The sequence below is a fragment of the Mus caroli genome, unplaced genomic scaffold (genome assembly GCF_978045245.1).
Source record: "Mus caroli unplaced genomic scaffold, Mus_caroli_1 scaffold_10, whole genome shotgun sequence".
In the NCBI taxonomy this organism is placed as follows: Eukaryota; Metazoa; Chordata; class Mammalia; order Rodentia; family Muridae; genus Mus; species Mus caroli.
The window spans coordinates 57,847,847-57,868,132 of record NW_028227265.1 but is presented as its reverse complement, the minus strand read 5'-3'; the positions used below and the strand labels follow the sequence as shown (position 1 = coordinate 57,868,132).

Here is a 20,286-nt window from a genome sequence, read left to right as displayed (position 1 = left end):
ACTTCTTGCCACCAAACCTAATGGCTGAGGCATCTGGGATCTACACAGTGGAGGGAGAGAGCAGACACCCAAAATTGTTTTTTTTTTTTGACCTCCTCATACCTACATACATGACTTCTTGCAAAGTTGGGTGAGATCGCAGGTCTAAGATGTAAGTAGTGTATCTGCTTGTGATCAAGTGTATTTTAGGAGGTGTGGTCAAATATATGCCTGTGTTGGGATGGGAAGGGATATTTTTTTCCTACATTTTCCTCCGTATGTGTGACAGGGCTTGTTTAGCCCAGGCTGGCCTCAACTCCCGAGTCCCTGCCTCTGCCTCCCAAGTTCTGAGGTGATTGGCATGTGCTGACAGGTTTGGTGTATGCAGTGCTGGGGATGAAACACAGGCCTTTGTGCATCCTGAGCATCACTGTTCGAACTGAGCTATAAGCACTGTACCAACTGAGCTATGAGTACTGTACCAACTGAGCTGCAAGCACTATACCAACTGAGTTATGAGCACTGTACCAACTGAGCTATGAGCACTGTAGCAAGCACTATGCATACTGAGCCTCAGCTCCTGCCTATCTATGTGTATATACTAAACATTCCTTAGCATCCTGTGTGTACAATCTAGATCTGTATCTGCAACATGGAAGCTTCCATTGCAGAGGAGCCTGGAGCCCCCATATACCCAATGGCAGCCCTAGCCATAAGGGGTCTGTGAGGAGGGTCGTGGGTGGTTGGAATGAAGGTGTTCCCTGACTGTGAGGGTGAGTTCAGGTCCACTGGACACGTCCAGGCCCAGCTTTATCAGGCCCATCGCCCCTCTCAGGCCCCACCTGCACCTCCCTACCTCCCTGCCTGTTTCCTCTCCCCAGAGCCCTACCCTTCATTCCCTGCTCTGCACACTGTGGTATCCAGGGAATTCAGTACAAATATCTCCTGGGCCTGGCTTTCTGGAAGCCTCCTTTCTGAGGCTGCCCGCCCTCCACCCCCACAGCTGAGCCTCCGGTTTGCGTCAGAGTTGGGGTGACGCGCCCCCACTCCACTCCCCCCCCCCGCCCCAGGAGGCAGGATGGGAGGACACGGGATTCAGGGAGCTCCCGAGATGAGGATCCCCTTCACGTTCAGCTCCGCTTACTTCCCAGGCCTGGAAGCCGCGGATACCCAGTAACCCTGGGCAGTCGGAACCTTCGAGGCACAGGGTCAGAGAAAAGAGTTCCTGCTCCTTTAAGAACACCCGCGTCCAACAGACTAGAGCTGTGCACCGCGGGGCGCGGGCGGGCTGGGCCGGGTTTGTGAATGGAGCAGCGAGCGGAGGGGGAGGGGGAACAAGGAGGGGGAGGGGCGGAGGGGCGGGGCCATCTAGGGCTACACAGCCGCGGAGCTCAAATCCGCACACCCGCCGCCCAGGTCTCCCGCCGCCTGGGTTCTGAGTGGATGGAGACTCGCCCTCTTCCTTACACAGCTTCCTGGAGGTGGGAAGGGGAAAGGGAGTAGGGGGTTCATCCCCCACCCCACAGACCTAGAGCTCACAACGGTATCGGCACGCATCGCTACATGGCCAGTCGGTCGCCCAAGGTCTCCCGCTGTAGTTACCTCGCAGCCGTGCCTAGCCCCACCGGAACTTCGAGGGGTGCAGGGGTCACACCTCTCCCGTTATTTCCTCCCAACCCTCCAAACGAGGAGCGTGGGCCTGGGCGTGGGCCTCGGTGCAGATGGCGTTTTGGCCCCAAAATAGCTGCTCCCCCACATCTCCTTCCCTTCCTCCAGCCCTAGGGGTGAGGCGGAGAGGGAGCCACGAGCTTCCGCGGAGCCTGCTGCACTGTTTAAGGCACACTGGGGATCGGAGAGGTTGTCCCTATGCTCAGTCCGGGCCCATTACCCCTAAACGCCCCACCCTCGCACGCACGGTCCGCCGTCTCCTCAGCCCCAACCAGGGCCTATAAACCGTCTACACAGGCACCCCGAGTCCCGCATCCACTCGTGTGAGTGACAGGAAGAACACCTAAGGCTGATCCAAGTGCGCCCTGAAGCGCGCACCGGGGGTCCCCCTGCTGTGCAGCCCGACTCGGCTCATCCACGCACACCCCGCACCTTGCCCGCGTCCACGCAGAACCTACCTCCCACGCACAGCAGAGACATGACTCCAGGCGGCTAGAGCGCGGCGGGCGCAGCGCGGGGCTCAGGACTTATGCCGGGGCCCGGCCGCCGGCCATGTCGCTTCAGCACCGGGGGCGCGGACAGCGCCTGACGCGCTCTGACGCTACGGCGTGGGCGGAGCCGGAGACGCGTGACGGGGCGGGGCCGGACAGATGCCTTAAAGGGCTCGTAAACTGCGGGGAGTCCAGGCCGGGTCGTTTCTGCTTCCAAGCCCTTTGCTCTCTGGCTCAGCCTTGATGAGTATTTCTGTCCGTGCTCCACCTACCTAGGTCTCCACGTTTCTATTTCCTCTCTGAGCCACCTAACCTGTGCTCTTGTTTTACATTCTCCTGGGTAACAGAACTGCTATTTGCTGTCAATTCCCCATCTTCAGTGCCCCAGGAAGCTGTTTGTTTGTTTTGTTTGTTTGTTTGTTTGTTTTTTAATCCGGGTACTGACACTTGTGAGACAAGTGCCTTACCTCCCCGTATGAGGCATATACTCTACCACAGGCACATATCTCTGCCCATTTTGTAACTTTACTTCTTGTGGGCCATGGAAGATCTCTGCGAGTCTGTGGCCATCCTAGTCTGCATAGTGAGATTCTATCTCTAAAAACCAAAACAAACAAAAAACACGTTTATTGGGTCTGGAGAGCTGCCCAGAGGTTAAGAGCACCAGCTGGTCTTCCAGAGACCCCAGCCTTCTGCTCCTTGCACCCACATGGTAGCTCCCAACCATCCACAGACATGCACAGAAAGCAAAATTAATCTAAATTTTTTTTTCTAAATTACATTGTTTATATGAGGCACACACATCTCACAGCGCCCATGGGTACCAGAAGGCAACTTCCCAGACGTGTTTCTCTTTCCACTATGTGGGTTCCAGGAATAGAACTCATGGCTTCAGGCTTGGCAGGAGGAGCTCACTGGGATATTGTGCAGAGCTTCTTGATTTTTTTCCATGTGTGGAATGTGTGTGTGTGTGTAAGAGAGAGAGAGTTTGTATGTGCCTGTGTGTGCATGTGAGTATGTTTGTGTGTGTCCATGTGTCTGTGTGTGTGTGTGTTTGTCTGTATGTGTCTATGTGAGTGTGTTTGTGCTTGTGTGTCTGTATCTGTATAAGTGTGTGTGTGTGTGTGTGTGTGTATGAGTGTGTCTCTGTGTGTGTTTGTATGTGTTTATGTCTGAGTGTGTGTTTGTGTATCTGCGTGTCTGAGTATATGTGTCTGTATGTGTCTATGTCTGATAGTGTGTGTGTGTATGTGAGTGTGTCTGAGCATACACACCTGTGCATGTAAGCCCAGTGAACAACCCTGGATGCTGTTCCTCATGTACAGGTCACTTATTCATCATTGTAGCTGTTGGTGGCAGTGTCTTACTGGCCCTAGGCTCACAGCTTAGACTGGCAGCTCCTGGAGAAGGGCCTGGAGCTATGTATCAGCAGCTCCTCCTGTAGGCTTTGGAGACAGAATGGCGGCCACCCTGGCACCTCCACTTCCCTTAGGCACCTCAGGAGCATGGTAGCTACCCAGCCATCTTCACAGTCCTCTGCTGCTCTAGTTAAAGTTTATTTGCATTTATTTTACATTTGTGACTGTTCTGCTTGTGTGTCTGTGTCCCACCTCAGTGCTTGGTACCCACACAGGCTAGGAGAGGGTGTCAGGTCACTGACACAGGGGTTGCAGTGGTGCTGAGCCACCTTGTGGGTGCTGGGAATCAAACTTGGGTCCTCTGGAGAGCCAGTTCTCCTAACCACTGAGACGCTCAATTCCCCTCCCCCCTTCCCCCTTTGCAGAGTGACCTTCATGCTTGCTCACATGCTGGCTGATTATGTGTTGGTGTAAATTCTAGACTCCTCCTCACTGTTTATAGGGGTGGCCCCGAGTGAACTGCCCCAGACAGCTAAGCCTCCTGTCTTGTGCTGCGCAGCCTCCACTCCCACCTCTGAGCCAGCTCCTTGCAGCCTGAGCTCCTTCCTTTAGTGTTCTTGGCTCCTGTTTTCAATACTGCCATGCTCACTGTCCTCCATACAACCTACTGGGCTCCTCCTGTTAAGCCTCAAAAATCTATGTAAGGCCAGGTTGACCTCCAGCAGTCTCTGTCCTAGAACAAGGCAGAGATTTCCTAGAGCACAGAGTGTTTGGGACAGGAGCCTCATTCAGGTCTTACCCAGAATATTCTGTGACTGGCTGGACGTGACTCAGGGGCAGACCCTATCCTATCTTAGTCTTCTATTGCTGTGAAGAGAACTTGACCAAGGAAACTCTTACAAAAGTAAACATTTAGTTGGGGCTGTCTTACAGTTTCAGAGGTTAAGCCCACTATCACCATGGAAACCTGGAAGTGCCCAGGCAGACATGATATTTCTCCATCTGGATTGACAGGCAGCAAGAAGACAGAAACTCTGAGCCTGGCTTAAGCATTTGAAACTACAAAGCCCACCCCCCCAGTGACTCTTCCTCCAATAAGACCATGCCTCCTAATGGTGCCTCTTCCTGATGAGCCTATAGGGGACAGTCTTACTCAACCCCTACACACCGCTGCCTAGGATACCCCAGTGTGTGTGTGTGTGGGGGGGGGGGGGGCTGCATTGCACAGTGTCCTAGGTTCTATTTCCAATATTCCACCCCCATATCTCCCAACGCTTGGTGCCTCAGTTTTGCCATCTGCAAAAGAGGGATTATAACAAATGATTTTGTGTTTTTGAAACAGCTCATTTGAATCCAAACCTACAAACTCGGGAATCCTAAGGGCTCCAATTCTTTTTTTTTTTTTAAAGATTTATTTATTATTATATCTAAGTACACTGTAGCTGTCTTCAGATGTACCAGAAGTGGGCATCAGATTTCATTATCGATGGTTGTGAGCCACCATGTGGTTGCTGGAATTTGAACTCAGGACCTTCGGAAGAGCAGTCGGTGCTCTTAACCACTGAGCCACCTCTCCAGCCCAAGGGCTCCAATTCTTTTTTTTTTGGTTTTTCGAGGCAGGGTTTTTCTGTGTAGCCCTGGCTGTCCTGGAACTCACTTTGTAGACCAGGCTGGCCTCGAACTCAGAAATCCGCCTATCTCTGCCTCCCAAGTGCTGGGATTAAAGGCGTGCACCACCATGTCCAGCAAGGGCTCCAATTCTTATGAGTATTTGTTTCGCCGGGTGTGGTGGCTGGGATGAAATCTCAGGTACTGGTGCTTATGCAAATGTTCCACCCCTGAGCCATGCCCCCAGTCCCTCACTGGGGGATTCTAGGCAGGAGCTCCACCTGTGAGTGGCACATATTGGTTTGTTCTGCCAGTCTTCTGCCTCATCTTCTGCTTCACACCTGCTATGTCTTCACGTTTCCATTCCTGTCATCTGTTTCCTCACGTCATCCTTTCTCAGACAGAGGCTTGACCTGCTGTATGTGGTATTAAAGGGGTAGTGGATGCTCTGGGTCCGAGGCACCCACCGGGAGGGGCATCTGAGGACAGAACTTGTCGTGCTTTAGGGAAGCACAGCTGCACAGTTCCCTCCCCCAGGATCACTCTTAGTTCTGCCCCATGCAGCAGGCACTGCCACTGGCAACAGATACGGGTAAAACGGAGGCACCAGGTTGCAGAGCCAGGGATGGAGGACAGGAGAACGGGCTCCTGCCATCACCATCTGAGGCCTAGGAGCTCTTTTCAGAATCCTCCAAGCTGTACCTGTGGGTTCCGATTGTGTGGCGATAGCGTCACAATCCGTCTCGCAAGCCTCATCTCATAGCCTTTGAGCAGAATAAAAAGCGAGGTTTTCAGAGGAAGTGGGGGCACGCCCAGCAAGCAGATGGGCTTCCCAGGAGAAGGCCACTCTTAGTTCATTAGGACTGGAGGCCCAGAGGTTTGGGTTTTTTCTGCCCGTAATTTTTTTTTTTTTTTTTTTAAACATTACTCAGTGTGTCTTTTAGGAGGTTAAAGGTTGGGGGCGGAGTGGAAACTGAAGCGAGAAATGTGTTCTGGCCGCAGCAAGTCCCTGCCCGGGCTGGTTCAGGTTGCTCCAAGGACGTGCAAAGACAGGAGCCCGGGGCGGGGAGTGCTCTGTAAACTCAGGTCCCCAGCAGCACCCCTGCCTTTCGGTCTCGGCAGTGCTCCCACCCCAGAAGGGTGGCCTGCGGCACAGGTTTCTAGTCTCCCCCGGCCTTCCCGCCCCGCCCCGCCCCCAGGGCACCCTGACTTTCCGTAAATGACGGCGGCCAGGAAGCTCAGGGGCCACACAGGAAGGAGCAGGGACTTTCCTGTCGCAGCCTCGGCTGTCCTTTGCCTCGGCACATCTGCAGGTAGGAGCGCGGGGCACGGGTTCAGGGCGCGGGTGTGCGGGCGCGGGCGCGGGAGCGGGGCGCTGCCTAGACACCGCACTGGCGGCTCAGCAGCGCGCATGCGCCGCGGGCTCCCCACCCCCACCCTCCCCGTTCTAGGAGTGGGGAAGTAAAGGGCCTGAACTTTCCATTTGGTATAATCTCATACTTCTTTAATATTCGTATCCGCTTTGTTGTTTTATGTCTTACATTTTGAGGATGGTTCTCCCTCCGAAGCCCTGCTGGCTTAGAAGTCACTATGTAGCCCCAAACTCATAGCAATCCTCCTGCAGCCTTCCCAGGAGCAACAAGAATTGGGGAAGACAATGTTGATGGTTTTATTTTTGTACACTTCTATAACATTTTAATCTGTTTTATTCTGCGTCAGTGTGCTTTGTACACGTTCGGAGGTCAGAGGAGTGGGTTCTCACCTTCTAACATGTGGATCCTGGGGACCAGCAGGCTTGGTGGCGAGCGCGTCTTTACTCCCTAAGCCATGTTGGTCACCCTAATTTGTTTCTTGAGACAGGGTCTGACCTTGAACATATAATGACAGTTGTGTACCACCACATCTGGTAATAGGTTAATGACTTCTTCAGTTCTCGATTTGAGACAGGGTTTCTCTGTGTAGCCCTGGAACTCACTCTGTAGCCCAGGTTGGCTTCGAACTCACAGAGCTTCACATGCCTCTGACTCCAGAGTGCTGGGATTAAAGGCATGCACCACCACCACCACCGCCAAGATAGATTTTTTTTATTTTTTAAAATACAGTCTCATGCACTGGCCTGGGATTTCTTTCTGATTTCTTTCTTTCTTTCTTTCTTTCTTTCTTTCTTTCTTTCTTTCTTTCTTTCTTTCTTTCTTTCTTTCTTTCTTTCTTCTAGACAGGGTTTCTCTGTGTAGCCCTGGCTGTCCTGGAACTCACTTTGTAGACCAGGCTGACCTCGAACTCAGAAATCCGCTTGCCTCTGCCTCCCAAGTGCTGGGATTAAAGGTGTGCACCACCACTGCCCTTCTTGGCCTTGGCCTTCTAATTTTCTGCCTCCACCTCTGGAGTTTTCTGGTCACAAGCATGTGCTGCCATGCCTACTTTTGTTGTCTTATCATGGAAGGGGTGCACATGCAGAGGTCAGAGGGCAAATTTATGCAGTTAGCATACCCTTTTCACAGCTTTGTTTGGACTTGGTTGTGAGCCATCTTCCTGGCCTTGAGGACTGGTCTGAGCAGCTGAAGGGCTGTTTCCTGCCTTTTCTCTCAGGCTCAGACCCAACCCCTTGCCCTCTGCAGCTCTGAAGGGTGGGAAGTGTATTTTCACACAGGCCACTGCAAAGAACCTCCCTACTGTGAGGACCAAAGAGGAGCATAAAATAGATGTTGGACATGGGGTTAAATGGGCTGAAGAGAGACCAGAAAGGGTTGGGAGACAAGACAGGTCCCTGTGTGCCTATCTACCGACTTATGCACAGGACACCCATCACAGAAGCTTCTGGTCCTGTGTCACAAGATGGTCCGTGACCTTTAGACCTGTAGGGAATAAGACAGCTGTCCCCATCCTTCTGTACACCCCTGCTTCCTGTTAGACCTGTTTCTATATCTGCTGTCAATTGCTCCTGCCTGCCTGGGATATTGGCTTGGCTGACTATGCTAGGATGTGGAGGTTTGTGGATCAATTGGTGATGTCTGCTGGGATGCAGACATGCACAGACCCAAAGACACCTAGTCCCCAGCTTGCCTGTCACTTGGGGGTATGTGGCTCTTCTTCCCTCTTTCAGTCACACCCCCTTCCATGCCTCTCCAGGTTATACTCATGGCACCTCCAAGTGAGGAGACACCTCTGATCCCTCAGCGCTCTTGCAGCCTCTCATCCTCAGAGGCAGGAGCCCTGCATGTGCTCCTTCCTCCCCGGGGACCTGGGCCTCCCCAGCGACTGTCATTCTCTTTTGGGGACTACTTGGCCGAGGATCTGTGTGTGCGAGCTGCCAAGGCCTGTGGTGAGTGGGTCCCTAGATGACCAGGCCATTTAGTAGCAACATCTATTGAGAAAGGGGGTGCTGGGGTTTTGAGGGGTGTGTGGAGTTTTGGTAAGGGAGGATCATGGGATCAGCCCATGTAGTTGACTTGGGTGAACTGATGTGCCCATCCCTTCAGGCATCCTGCCTGTTTATCATTCGCTTTTCGCTCTGGCCACTGAGGACTTCTCTTGCTGGTTTCCCCCAAGCCACATCTTCTGCATAGAGGACGTGGACACTCAAGTCTTGGTCTACAGGCTACGGTAGGAAGTGAACCCCTTGATTTACCTTCAGGGTAGTATTTCTATTCAGTCTATAGTAGAGGCTCTTGAAACCAGAGAGGTTGGGCTGTTTGCTGTAGGCCACACAGCACTTCAGTGACTCAACTTGGGCTCTGGGAAGCCAGAGCTGAGTGGGCCACCCCATTCTGAAACCCACAGCTTTTATTTCCCTGACTGGTTTGGGCTGGAGACATGTCACCGCTTTGGGCTGCGCAAAGATTTGACCAGTGCCATCCTTGACTTACATGTTTTAGAACATCTCTTTGCTCAGGTTGGTATTCTTCGGTGGGGAAGGCTCAACCCAGGGATGGGGGAACCCAAGGTAACAAATCCCAGCACTCAGGACAGAACCTCACCTAACCACCCTCCTGTGGCCGACCCAGCACCGCAGTGACCTGGTGAGTGGGCGCCTCCCGGTGGGCCTTAGCATGAAGGAACAGGGAGAGTTCCTGAGCCTGGCCGTGCTGGACTTGGCCCAGATGGCTCGTGAGCAGGCCCAGCGCCCAGGAGAGCTGCTGAAGATGGTCAGGTGAGGGCCTCGGGCCACCTCTCCGTGGTCTCCTTTGGCTGCGGATCTAGGGCCCTATCGGTTTTTTTCCCTTACCGGAACACATACCTCCTTCCCAACTTGTGCAGCCACCCTCTCCGTCAGCCTGCCCCTGCCGAAAAGTCCCCCATGTCTGTCTCGTGTGTCCTTCGGGCCCTCTCACCACCCTAAGAGCTCGGCGTGCCCCCCACCCACAGTTACAAAGCCTGTCTGCCGCCCAGCCTGCGCGATGTGATCCAGGGCCAGAACTTCTTGACACGCAGGCGCATCCGCAGGACCGTGGTCCTGGCGCTGCGCCGCGTGGTCGCCTGCCAGGCCGACCGCTACGCGCTCATGGCCAAGTATATTCTGGACCTGGAGCGGCTACATCCAGCGGCCACCACCGAGACCTTCCGTGTGGGGCTCCCGGGCGCCCAGGAGGAGCCGGGGCTTCTGCGTGTGGCGGGGGACAACGGCATCGCCTGGAGCTCCGGGGACCAGGAGGTGCTGGGGCTGGGCCTTGAGAAGCGGGGTCCGCGGGGAGGCGTGGCGGTTAGTAAAGAAGCCCGTCCGGAGGAAACAATCCGGAAAATGGCTAGTCCGGGCGGGACTGTTTGCACTACAGGGCGGGGGGCGGGGTCAATTAGAGGTGGGTCCGGGGATGGAGCTACCCAGGGACTGGACCTGGGGGCGTGACCAGAAGGGTGAGACTAGATAGGGGGCGGGGACGGACAGAGGGCGATAGTATGGATTGGATAGGTGGGCGTGACCCAACCAGGCCAGTCTCAGTCCCCTAACCTCGCCCCCCGCCCGCCCCCCCCCCCCCCCCGTAAGTGGAGGTGGGAAGGAGGAAGAAGGGGAGGCTGTGCTGGGTCGGGTCTGTAATCCTCTGGCTTCTGCCTCTCTTCTTCTTCTTCTTCTTCTTCCTCCTCCTCCTCCTCCTCCTCCTCGAACTCAGAAATCCGCCTACCTCTGCCTCTCAAGTGCTGTGATTAAAGGCGTGCGCCACTACGCCCGGCTACTGCCTGTCCTTTTCTTCCTCAGCTTTTCCAGACCTTCTGTGACTTTCCGGAAATCGTGGATGTCAGCATCAAGCAGGCCCCACGTGTGGGTCCGGCAGGGGAGCACCGGCTGGTCACCGTCACCAGGATGGACGGCCACATCCTGGTGGGTCTTCGCACCCGTTATTCTGGTGCTGATCCTGGGAGAGGGGTGGGCTCCGTTGTTGCTGAAGAGTTCTCCTGCGCAGGAAGCAGAGTTTCCGGGGCTGCCTGAGGCGCTGTCCTTCGTGGCCCTCGTGGATGGGTACTTCCGCCTGATCTGCGACTCCAGGCATTATTTCTGCAAGGAGGTGGCGCCGCCGCGGCTGCTGGAGGAGGAGGAGGAGCTGTGCCATGGACCCATCACGTTAGGAGCTGGTTGGGGTCACAGTGGGAATGGGGCTGGGCAGCGAGGACTGTCTGGGTTGGACCTGGCTGCTGTCTTGGCCTAGGTTAGACTTTGCCATCCACAAGCTGAAGGCCGCTGGCTCCCTCCCAGGCACCTACATTCTCCGCCGTAGCCCGCAGGACTATGACAGCTTTCTTCTTACCGCCTGTGTCCAGGTTGGTTTACTGCTGGTGCCAGGATGGCTTCCTGGAGGAAGTGACACCTGAGCTGGGACAGAAAGAGGCGTTTCTATTTTTCCTTGAAGAGCACTGGCCTGTAATCCTAGAATATAAGAGGCTGAGGCAGGATCAAGTTTACAGGCCGGCCTGAGCTATATAGAGAAATTATGTTGTCTCATGGAGGAAAAGGTTTTTTCCACCAAGCCTGAGGGTGCTCTTTCATCCATGGCATTCACAGCATGAGAGGACAGAACTGACACCCATAAATCGCGTCTGACCTCCACAGTGCACGGTGACTTGCATCTACACAGAAACACACATAAGTGAATGTAATTTTAAGAACTCAAAAAAGCTCAGGAAACAGATTCTCAGCATGGGGGCGGGGGGGGGGGAGAAGCATCCTTAGAGGTTGGAGACAGAACTGAGCATACAGTCTTCCAGAAAGATGAGAAGGGGTGGGGAGCTCTGCTCCACATCTGGCTCAGGTCGAGGTCCTCTTTGCAGACTCCTCTTGGCCCCGACTACAAGGGCTGCCTCATCCGCCAGGACCCCAGTGGGGCTTTCTCCCTGGTTGGTCTCAGCCAGCCGCACAGAAGCCTGCGGGAGCTGCTTGCAGCCTGCTGGCATTCCGGGCTTCGAGTAGATGGCGCTGCCCTGAACCTAACATCCTGCTGCGCTCCCAGACCCAAGGGTGAGTCAGTTCCTCTCCTAACCAGCCCGGCAGCTCTTGTGTGGTAGCAGAAACCAAGGACCATGGCGATTAGGACAGAGAACACGACTTTTTGGCACAGTCTTCAGACATCAAGTCAGTTATTTTCAGTTGGCCGCCATTTCTTCCCATGGGTGAATGTCACTAAGGTGAACCCCTGCTGGGACACGTCTCCCCTCTATGGTGTCCTGGCTGACAAAGACCATGGCGGCCTGGAGGGAACCCAGTACGTTCAAATCAGCCCCAAGTCCAAATCTCAGGAGCGACTTCCGGGGACGCCCCAGGCTAAGTATGAGGAGTCTAAATCTTGGAAACCTTTGCCTCTGACCTCTGCTTTCTTGCCACCCAGAAAAGTCCAATTTGATCGTGGTGCGAAGGGGCTGCACTCCAGCGCCTGCCCCTGGCTGCTCCCCGTCCTGCTGTGCACTGACACAGCTGAGCTTCCACACGATTCCAGTGGACAGCCTGGAGTGGGTGAGGGTCCCCAGGGTGGAAGCCAGGGCCGGGCCCTTTTGGGAGGATGTGGAAGCCACCTTCAACTGTCCCCGCCTGGGTGTCTTCCCCGCAGCACGAGAACCTGGGTCACGGTTCTTTTACCAAGATCTTCCATGGCCGCAGGCGGGAGGTAGTGGATGGTGAGACACATGACTCAGAAGTCCTCCTGAAGGTCATGGACTCCAGACATCGGAACTGCATGGAGGTGCGACAGGGACCAGAGAAGGCCATGCAGAACTGCATGGGACTGGGACCTGGCAGGAGGGTTACTGGAACCTAGAAGTTCAAGACCAGACTGGGGGACATAGTGGGACTCCATCAAACCAAAGTAGAGTTAGCCACGCTGAGCTTGGTTGTAAAATACAGCATGAGGAGGCTGGGGAGGAACATGCTCTGTGTGTGTTTGTGTGTGTGTGTGTGTGTGTGTGTACACGTACGCACATGCAGATGTCATGTCCAACTGATGGTGAGCATGACATCTATAAGGCCAAGGGCAGGACCAAGGGAGGATGAGAGTTCAGCTCTTCCCCAAGCCCATCACAGCGTGAGAGACTTGAAGTAGCTTCTAGTGGGACTTCTGACCCACTCTGGGCCCAAATGGGAACCAATGGGGAGGAACCCATACATCTGCTCTCCTCCCCCCTTAGTCTTTTCTGGAAGCTGCAAGCTTGATGAGCCAAGTATCCTACCCACACCTGGTGTTACTGCACGGCGTCTGCATGGCTGGAGACAGTGAGCCCCATGCCTCACCCCACCCAGCCCTGGCCTCTCCTCCACCCTGCTCTTCCTGCATGCCTCTGATACTCTTAAGATCATCACCCAGTACGCACCCACTTCACATCCCAGGCCCACACCCAGGCACACCAATCCATTTCCACCTTGCCAGCTAATTGCTATGCAACATTCCCCCCACCCCACCCCGTGCCAACCCCTTCTGAATCTTGGCTGTATCTATTCAGTTGAGCTGATAGGAAACAGAAGTCCAACCTGTGCAAAGAGCAGAGGGAAGATGGGGGCAGAGCCTGCTGAGTACCTGTCACCTGAATCACCATCACCCCACTCTCCCACTGTCCCCAGGCATCATGGTGCAGGAATTTGTGTATCTAGGAGCAATTGACATGTACCTGCGCAAGCGTGGCCACCTGGTGTCAGCCAGCTGGAAACTGCAGGTGACCAAGCAGCTGGCATATGCCCTTAACTACTTGGTGAGTGTCCCTGTGTCCATAAGGAGGCTTCCTCTATGGATGGGGAAATGAGAGTAGGTTCTGTAGTTTGGATAGGAGCTCAGTAAGGACACAAGTAAACGTTCCAGAATGATGTGAGCAGGCTGCAAGTGTCAAGGGAGAGCACTGTGAACCCATGGATGTCTAGGGAAGCAGTGAGTGAGGAGGCCAGGCTGAGGGGGCGGGCAGGGCGTGGAGATGGAAACTGGTGAGAAGAGGGGGTGTCTTGAATGGCGGGATGTAGGGCTTTTAACTGTCCCTAAAGTCGTGGGAAGGTAGAGAAAGGGGTGTGGTCTTTAAGAATGGGTATGGTCAGTGTAAGAGGAGGTTAGGGTTACAAAACATGGCTTCATGGCCTACAGTGGTTGCCAAAGCCTGTTGTGTGTAGGCAGCATCAGATAGGCTTTGAAGGATGCAGAAGAGTTTGCTCACAACATACTTCCCTGTTCCCTCCTGTAACACTTAGGAGGACAAAGGCCTTCCTCATGGCAACGTCTCAGCACGGAAGGTGCTCCTGGCTCGCGAGGGGGGTGATGGGAATCCACCTTTCATTAAGCTGAGTGATCCTGGTGTCAGTCCCACTGTGCTGAGCCTGGAAAGTGAGTACAGGCTAGCCCCAACCACTATACCCCGTGTCTGCAGCCACACGTGGTCGCATAGGGCCTGCACTGGCAAAGGGGACCCTTTGTGCAAAGGTGACCATGACAGTTCTCACTCCCACGCCCTCCAGTGCTCACCGACAGAATACCCTGGGTGGCCCCCGAATGTCTCCAGGAGGCTCAGACGCTCGGCTTGGAGGCTGACAAGTGGGGCTTTGGAGCCACCACGTGGGAGGTGTTCAGCGGGGGACCCGCCCACATCACCTCGCTGGAGCCCGCCAAAGTCAGAACCCGTGGTCTCGGCCTTCTGGGCCTGGTGAGGGGAGGGGGATATCGTGAGGGTAGGGTTAAATCGCGTGCGTGCTGGGCGTCGCAAGTGAACCCTCCTCCCTTAGAAGCTGAAGTTCTATGAGGATCAGGGACAGCTGCCCGCCCTCAAATGGACAGAACTGGCGGGACTTATCACACAGTGCATGGCGTATGATCCTGGCCGGCGCCCCTCCTTCCGAGCTATCCTCAGAGACCTCAACGGCCTCATTACATCAGGTGCCGGGGGGGGGGGGGGGGAGGGGGTGCAGGGGCGGAGAGAGTCCCTGAGCTGGGTCCAGGAAGTTTGCTGGTTCTAGCAGTCAGCGTGAGCTAAGACAGCTGCTGCAACAAACCTAAGACCCGATCTGCATTTGTTTTGCAGTGTAGCCCAGGTTGGTGTTTTACAATGTAGCCCAAACTAGCATCTCAGGCTAGATTTCTCCCTGCTTCACCGTCACGGGTGCTGGGATTTGGTTTTATTTTGTTATTCTTAAATTTTGTCTACACGGTATTCTCATCTGAGGGTATCCGAGTCACAGACTGGCATCACTGCATGGCTCTGTCTCTCGGGTCCCCTTTTGTCTGTGGCCATTGGGGTCCCACAGAGTGTGCCTTTGCCCGGACAGTGGTCGTTCTCACTTCCCACGAAGTACCTGTGGGCGTCTCATAACGCAGAGAGAGCGAGGTTCAGGTGGAGTTTACACACCAATTCAGTTTGGGATTGAGGCAGAGACTTACCACTTACCCCACTTCCTCACATGATCCCCGCCCTAGATTATGAGCTCCTCTCAGACCCCACACCTGGCATCCCGAGTTCCCGAGATGAGCTGTGCGGTGGCGCCCAGCTCTATGCCTGCCAGGACCCCGCCATATTCGAGGAGAGACACCTTAAGTACATTTCTTTGTTGGGCAAGGTGAGTGGGCGGATGTGTGGGGGAGGACCGTGGGTGGGTAGATGGGTCAGGCGGACACTGCCCTCTCATCCTCCCACAGGGTAACTTTGGCAGCGTGGAGCTGTGCCGCTACGACCCCCTGGGGGACAATACAGGACCCCTGGTGGCAGTGAAACAGCTACAGCACAGCGGGCCAGACCAGCAGAGGGACTTCCAGCGGGAGATTCAGATCCTTAAGGCTCTGCACAGCGACTTCATCGTCAAGTACCGGGGAGTCAGCTATGGGCCAGGTGAGCGGCAGCAGCATCTCCGGAACCGGTTCGAGTCCCGCTTCTACCCTTTCCCAGTCCGGCACTGTTGAGCAAGGTCGTTAACTCCCATGAATCCCAGCTTCCATAGCTGGGGGTTGAACGAATCAATGCACCCAGTAGAAGGTGCTCGAGAGCTACTGTCGCTGTCCGCAGGTCGCCAGAGCCTACGGTTGGTGATGGAGTACCTGCCCAGCGGCTGCCTGCGGGACTTCCTGCAGCGCCATCGCGCGCGCCTGCACACCGACCGCCTACTGCTGTTCGCCTGGCAGATCTGCAAGGTGCGAGCATCGCTGAGATCGGGATGGGGTCTCTGGGGTTCGGGATCCCGGGCCCACGTGCTATCACGGCCCTCTGCAGGGCATGGAGTACCTGGGTGCGCGCCGCTGCGTGCACCGTGACCTGGCTGCGCGCAACATCCTGGTGGAGAGCGAGGCGCATGTGAAGATCGCGGACTTCGGCCTCGCTAAGCTGCTGCCCCTGGGAAAGGATTACTACGTGGTCCGCGAGCCTGGCCAAAGCCCCATCTTTTGGTACAAGACCAAGACTCCAGACGTCACTCCCACTGAGCCCCAACTCCCGCACTCTACGGCCTTAAACCGGTCCAGACCCAGCTCCACCTCACTAGCCCTGCCCTCGCAAAGGCCTTGCCCACAGCAGGGTCAGCCCTATAGCCAAGCTCCACGAAGCCATGCTCACAACTCTACAGATGTACCCCGCCCAACTGTGTAGTCAGGACTACCCCACCCACTCCACAGAGTGATGCTCCACTCGGTTTAGCCACGCCCCCCATTGTTCTGGCTCCTTCCTCCTTGACCAGTTTGCCAAGCCCATCACAGGTCTCTTTTCTAGCTCCGTCCCTCCGCAGGGCCCTGCCTTTCACGCTCTATGGGGTCCGCCCCTCTTAGCATCACCTACTTCTCTGTCCATCTTACTCTGCTCTCCCGTCGCTGGCTCCTCCCCTTATCTGCCCAGGCACTTTCCCAGCTGCCTGTCATCCAATGCTGACCCACTCAAAGCCCCGTCCTTAACACTTAGAGTCCCTCTCTCAGCCTGGCCACGCCCACAGGTCAGACAGCCTCTGAGTCGCCTCCTGGGGGCCGTGCTAGTAGGAAGTCTCCTGATCACGCCCCTTTCCTCACCCCAGACTGGCCATACTTCACATTGACCGTTCCCTCCCCAGGCCACTGTTTCACACCCTACCCACTATCCTCACTGGCTACACCTTTCTCTGAGCACACCTCTATCCCGCTCTCAGGTATGCCCCGGAGTCCCTATCTGACAACATCTTCTCCCGCCAATCTGACGTGTGGAGCTTCGGAGTGGTGTTGTACGAGCTCTTCACCTACTGCGACAAGAGCTGCAGCCCATCTGCTGTGCGTCGCCTGCCCCATCCCTCGGTCCTCCCTCGATCTCCAAATCCCCTCCTGACCTCTAGACCCTATCCTGACCCCAGCCCTTCCCCTGACCCCCAGCCCTTCCTCATGATGTCAGCCCCCTTCCTGACCCTAACAGTCCTGCCCTAACTTGCTCCTCTCCCGCAGGAGTTCCTGCGCATGATGGGGCCTGAGCGTGAAGGACCCCCGCTCTGCCGCCTCCTGGAGCTGCTGGCAGAGGGCCGACGCCTCCCACCACCTCCCACCTGCCCCACCGAGGTGAGGAAGGAGGACTCACATTTCTCAGTTTCAATTCTTGATTGACAGCAGCGGTCCTGACTGGGAATACTATGCAGGATGAGGGACGCTCAGCTTCAAGGGCTTCAGAAATGTGCTTTTCACTTTTGTTGAGGCAAGGTCTTGCTATGTAGCCTTGTCTGGCCTGGAACTCGACATCCTCCTGCCTCAGTTTCTCCTGGACTGAGAAGACAAATGTATGTGCCACCACAACCACTCTCAACTCCATATTTCAATTTTTCTTTTATTATTTAATTATTTATTTTTTACAGTGCTGAGATTTGAAGCCAGGGCCTTACTCATGCTAGGCAAGCACGCACCCTATGTCATGATAATTCTGGGGGTGGGGTGGGGGAGGGGAGTCGCAGGCCGCTTCCAGGAGTGAATGGCGCCTATTGGAGGAGCCGGGAGAGGTCATTCCCAGTAGGAGTCATGGCTGTGGGCTGGGGTAGAGTAAGAGAAGCAGATGTGCGGCGAGATGGGGGATGTGTGCCTGTCACCCTAGCCATCTGCAGGCCAGGGCAGGAGGGTTGCCACAGGCATACTTAGTTTCTGTTCAGAGATCCGTAAGGAGCCATGGAGAGCTGTGGAGAAGAGTAGGGGGCCATTAAACTGAGTGGAAACCATGCCTCTCAGCTCAGGCACTGCCCACTTTGCTTCCCACCATCAGGTTCAGGAACTCATGCAGCTGTGCTGGGCGCCCAGCCCGCAGGACCGGCCAGCCTTCGGCACCCTGAGCCCCCAGCTGGACGCGCTGTGGCATGGAAGACCCGGATAGCAGCCAGGGGTGAGAGTGAGCTTGGCTCCTATGATCTGGCTGTGTGACCTCAGGCAGGAAACTGTCCCTTTATGGGCCCCATCACCCCCTTATCCCCTCTGGCCACTCCTTCCCATCATTCTTTCTTCCCAGAATGGAGATATTAAATATGTGACCCCAGGCTCTGCGTGGTAGTCATCACCTCTGTAAATGCCTTACTGGCACGTCTGCCTACTGCAGAACTCACAACCCCACGTCCCAGAAGCACCCTAGTCTTGGCCAGAAACCCACCCAGACCCCCAAATCCTCTCTTGACTCCAGGTCTGTGCCCAGTCCCTTGCTCCCCTGACTGTGGGCTTCTAGGGGCTGTGAAAGCCTCAGCCTGACCTCCTGATAGACTGGGTGTTGTGAGTGTTTGTTGAATGAATTGAATAGGAAAGATGGTTTGTGACTGGAGTTGGGGGTGTAGAAGAGCTGGCTTACAGGGTGTGGTATAGGCTGGGGGGGACAAGTGTGGGGCTGGAGGGAGGCACAGCTGGGAGAGTAGAGGTCTTGGCCAGATCCCAAGGACACCCCATCCCCTCCTGCTCAGCTGTGGTCCTTGGCTCACCAGGGGAACTGGTTCCGGGCAGAGGCCGTCCTAGGGGCAGAGGCCAAGGCTGGAGCTAGGCTGAGCCAGCTCTGTGCACCCTAGGACAGTTCCTGCCGTCACCCAGAAAAGTCCGGAGGTGGTGAAACAGGAAAGGAACCATTTAGACTTATCCTTCTGTCTTCCAGCCTCAATTTCCCTCTTTGACAAAGCCAAGTCATAAATATCTCCTCCCACCTCCTTTACAGCCTAAACTGCCCCCAATTCTCCTGCCTCAACTTTTTCAGTGCTAGCAAGACATGTGGGCTTCACCCTTACAAAGGGGAGGGGCGCTTGGCTTGTTTTAAATGTTGGGGAGCAGCTCCTGGCACAGCGCTGCACCTGGGAGAGGACTTCAAGGTCCCAAGCTGGACACACAGCCCCTGACCGTGACTCGAGCCTCGACCTTTTGGGTGCTGCTTGCCTGTGTTCCCGCCAAGGCCCATGGGCGGCGCGAGGCAGTTATAAGGAGCATCCCTGCCCACTGCCTCCTGCCACCATGCGCGCGCCGCTGCTACTGATGCTCCTGGCTCTGGGGTCCGCGCTGCGCTCTCCGCAGCCCCCCGAGGCACGCACCAAGCTCTGCGGCCACCACCTGGTGCGCACGCTGGTGCGGGTGTGCGGCGGCCCACGCTGGTCGCCCGAGGCCACGCAGCCTGTGGAGACCCGGGACCGTGAGTGGGGACAAGCGGGGCGGATGGATACGCGTGGATAACGGAGGGGGAGACGCTGGCACGGTGGCGCCCCCTCCTGATAACAAAGACTGGAGTCCTCATGGATTTTTAGATTTTAATTTTTCCCTATTTTTGGATTTTTGGGACGGGGTCTCATGTGGACCAGACTGGATTCAAACTCACAATGTAGTCAAGCTGAGCTGTTTGTCTTACTTAGGCTTGAGTACTTAGCTGACTGGCATAAGCCACCACTCGGTTTATTATTTATTAAAGACAGACTCTTAGTAGAGTCAACCTAAAGTCATTTCAAAGTCATGGGAATTCTCCTGCCTCGGCAGTTCTGGGGACACTGGGATATGGCCCTTTCTGGAGATTCTGGGCAGGAACTCTACCTCCAGGCCCAGAGGACGGAAGAGGACAGAGGTCCCTGTGTCCCTGTGCACAGCCGTGGGTGGCGATTGTAGGAATGTATGGTCCCCTCCTGAAACAGAGAGTGCTGTCCAGGGGTTCACAGGGCGAACCCAGGACTGCGTGCAGTTCTAGGGACTCTCATCCTTCCATGGCCACAAACTGGGGTGCACAGGAGGTATATGGGCACAGGCAGTTGGGAGGTGAGTGTGGCACCAGGTGAGAGTTACATAGTATTCAGCAGGCGCTCTATGTGTGCTCCTATGTCTCTGGCCGGTGTGGGGGAGGGACTTAAGTTGACTTCTGTTCACCCACAGGGGAGCTGCTGCAGTGGCTAGAGCAGAGACATCTCCTGCACGCACTGGTGGCCGACTCGGACCCAGGGCTAGACCCACAGCTTCCTCACCAGGCTTCTCAGCGCCAGCGCCGCAGTGCCGCCACCAACTCTGTGCACCGCTGCTGTCTCACTGGCTGTACCCAGCAAGACCTGTTGGGTCTGTGTCCCCACTGAAGGGACACAGGGCTCAGGCGGTGCGTCCTCAATTGCTCCCCACCTCCTGGCTGTGTCATTGCAACACCCCAGTTTGCCTTGGAGGATCCCTAGATCGCAGTAAGCGAGGACCACAGGTCCTGTCCCCAAGAAGCCCCATCATGACCTGTGCCCACCTCCTCCCTGTGTCCCAAATAGTCTAAATAAAAAAGCAACTTCATACTTTTTTTTTTTTTTCTGGGAAAAGCAACAAGGAGGGGGG

At 55.5% G+C, this 20,286-nt stretch overlaps 3 protein-coding genes and 1 long non-coding RNA gene across 6 annotated transcripts in view; 2 read left to right on the top strand and 2 right to left on the bottom strand.

Annotated features, from left to right (window-relative positions):
• Nucleotides 1-2,217, bottom strand: part of Unc13a (unc-13 homolog A) — a 46,557-nt gene extending 44,340 nt beyond the window's left edge. For all 3 annotated transcript variants that reach the window (XM_085843836.1, XM_085843839.1, XM_085843837.1), the window contains exon 1: nucleotides 2,106-2,217. In XM_085843836.1, the coding sequence (XP_085699962.1) occupies nucleotides 2,106-2,127 (22 nt within the window). In that variant the 5' untranslated portion in view covers nucleotides 2,128-2,217. The remainder of the gene's footprint in view (nucleotides 1-2,105) is intronic.
• A 2,871-nt stretch (nucleotides 2,218-5,088) lies between these two features.
• LOC147002390 (uncharacterized) lies at nucleotides 5,089-6,054 on the bottom strand. The gene is made up of 2 exons (XR_015048632.1): nucleotides 5,807-6,054; nucleotides 5,089-5,520 (listed from the first exon to the last, which is right to left on the bottom strand). It is a non-coding gene; the product is annotated as an uncharacterized LOC147002390 (long non-coding RNA).
• Nucleotides 6,055-6,095: 41 nt separating this feature from the next.
• Jak3 (Janus kinase 3) lies at nucleotides 6,096-20,244 on the top strand. The gene is made up of 25 exons (XM_021169344.3): nucleotides 6,096-6,417; nucleotides 8,234-8,426; nucleotides 8,584-8,707; nucleotides 8,885-8,996; nucleotides 9,109-9,254; nucleotides 9,470-9,755; nucleotides 10,296-10,418; nucleotides 10,501-10,658; nucleotides 10,744-10,855; nucleotides 11,363-11,549; nucleotides 11,917-12,041; nucleotides 12,136-12,267; nucleotides 12,710-12,794; nucleotides 13,140-13,267; nucleotides 13,752-13,884; nucleotides 14,016-14,167; nucleotides 14,280-14,430; nucleotides 14,968-15,107; nucleotides 15,187-15,376; nucleotides 15,551-15,675; nucleotides 15,755-15,927; nucleotides 16,653-16,770; nucleotides 16,939-17,049; nucleotides 17,738-17,854; nucleotides 19,852-20,244. The coding sequence occupies exons 2-24, from the start codon at nucleotides 8,243-8,245 to the stop codon at nucleotides 17,843-17,845; spliced, it is 3,303 nt and encodes a 1,100-aa protein (XP_021025003.1). The 5' UTR covers nucleotides 6,096-6,417; nucleotides 8,234-8,242; the 3' UTR covers nucleotides 17,846-17,854; nucleotides 19,852-20,244.
• On the top strand, nucleotides 17,861-20,244 carry Insl3 (insulin like 3). The gene is made up of 2 exons (XM_021169347.2): nucleotides 17,861-19,126; nucleotides 19,852-20,244. The coding sequence occupies exons 1-2, from the start codon at nucleotides 18,952-18,954 to the stop codon at nucleotides 20,043-20,045; spliced, it is 369 nt and encodes a 122-aa protein (XP_021025006.1). The 5' UTR covers nucleotides 17,861-18,951; the 3' UTR covers nucleotides 20,046-20,244.
• Nucleotides 20,245-20,286: the final 42 nt, after the last annotated feature.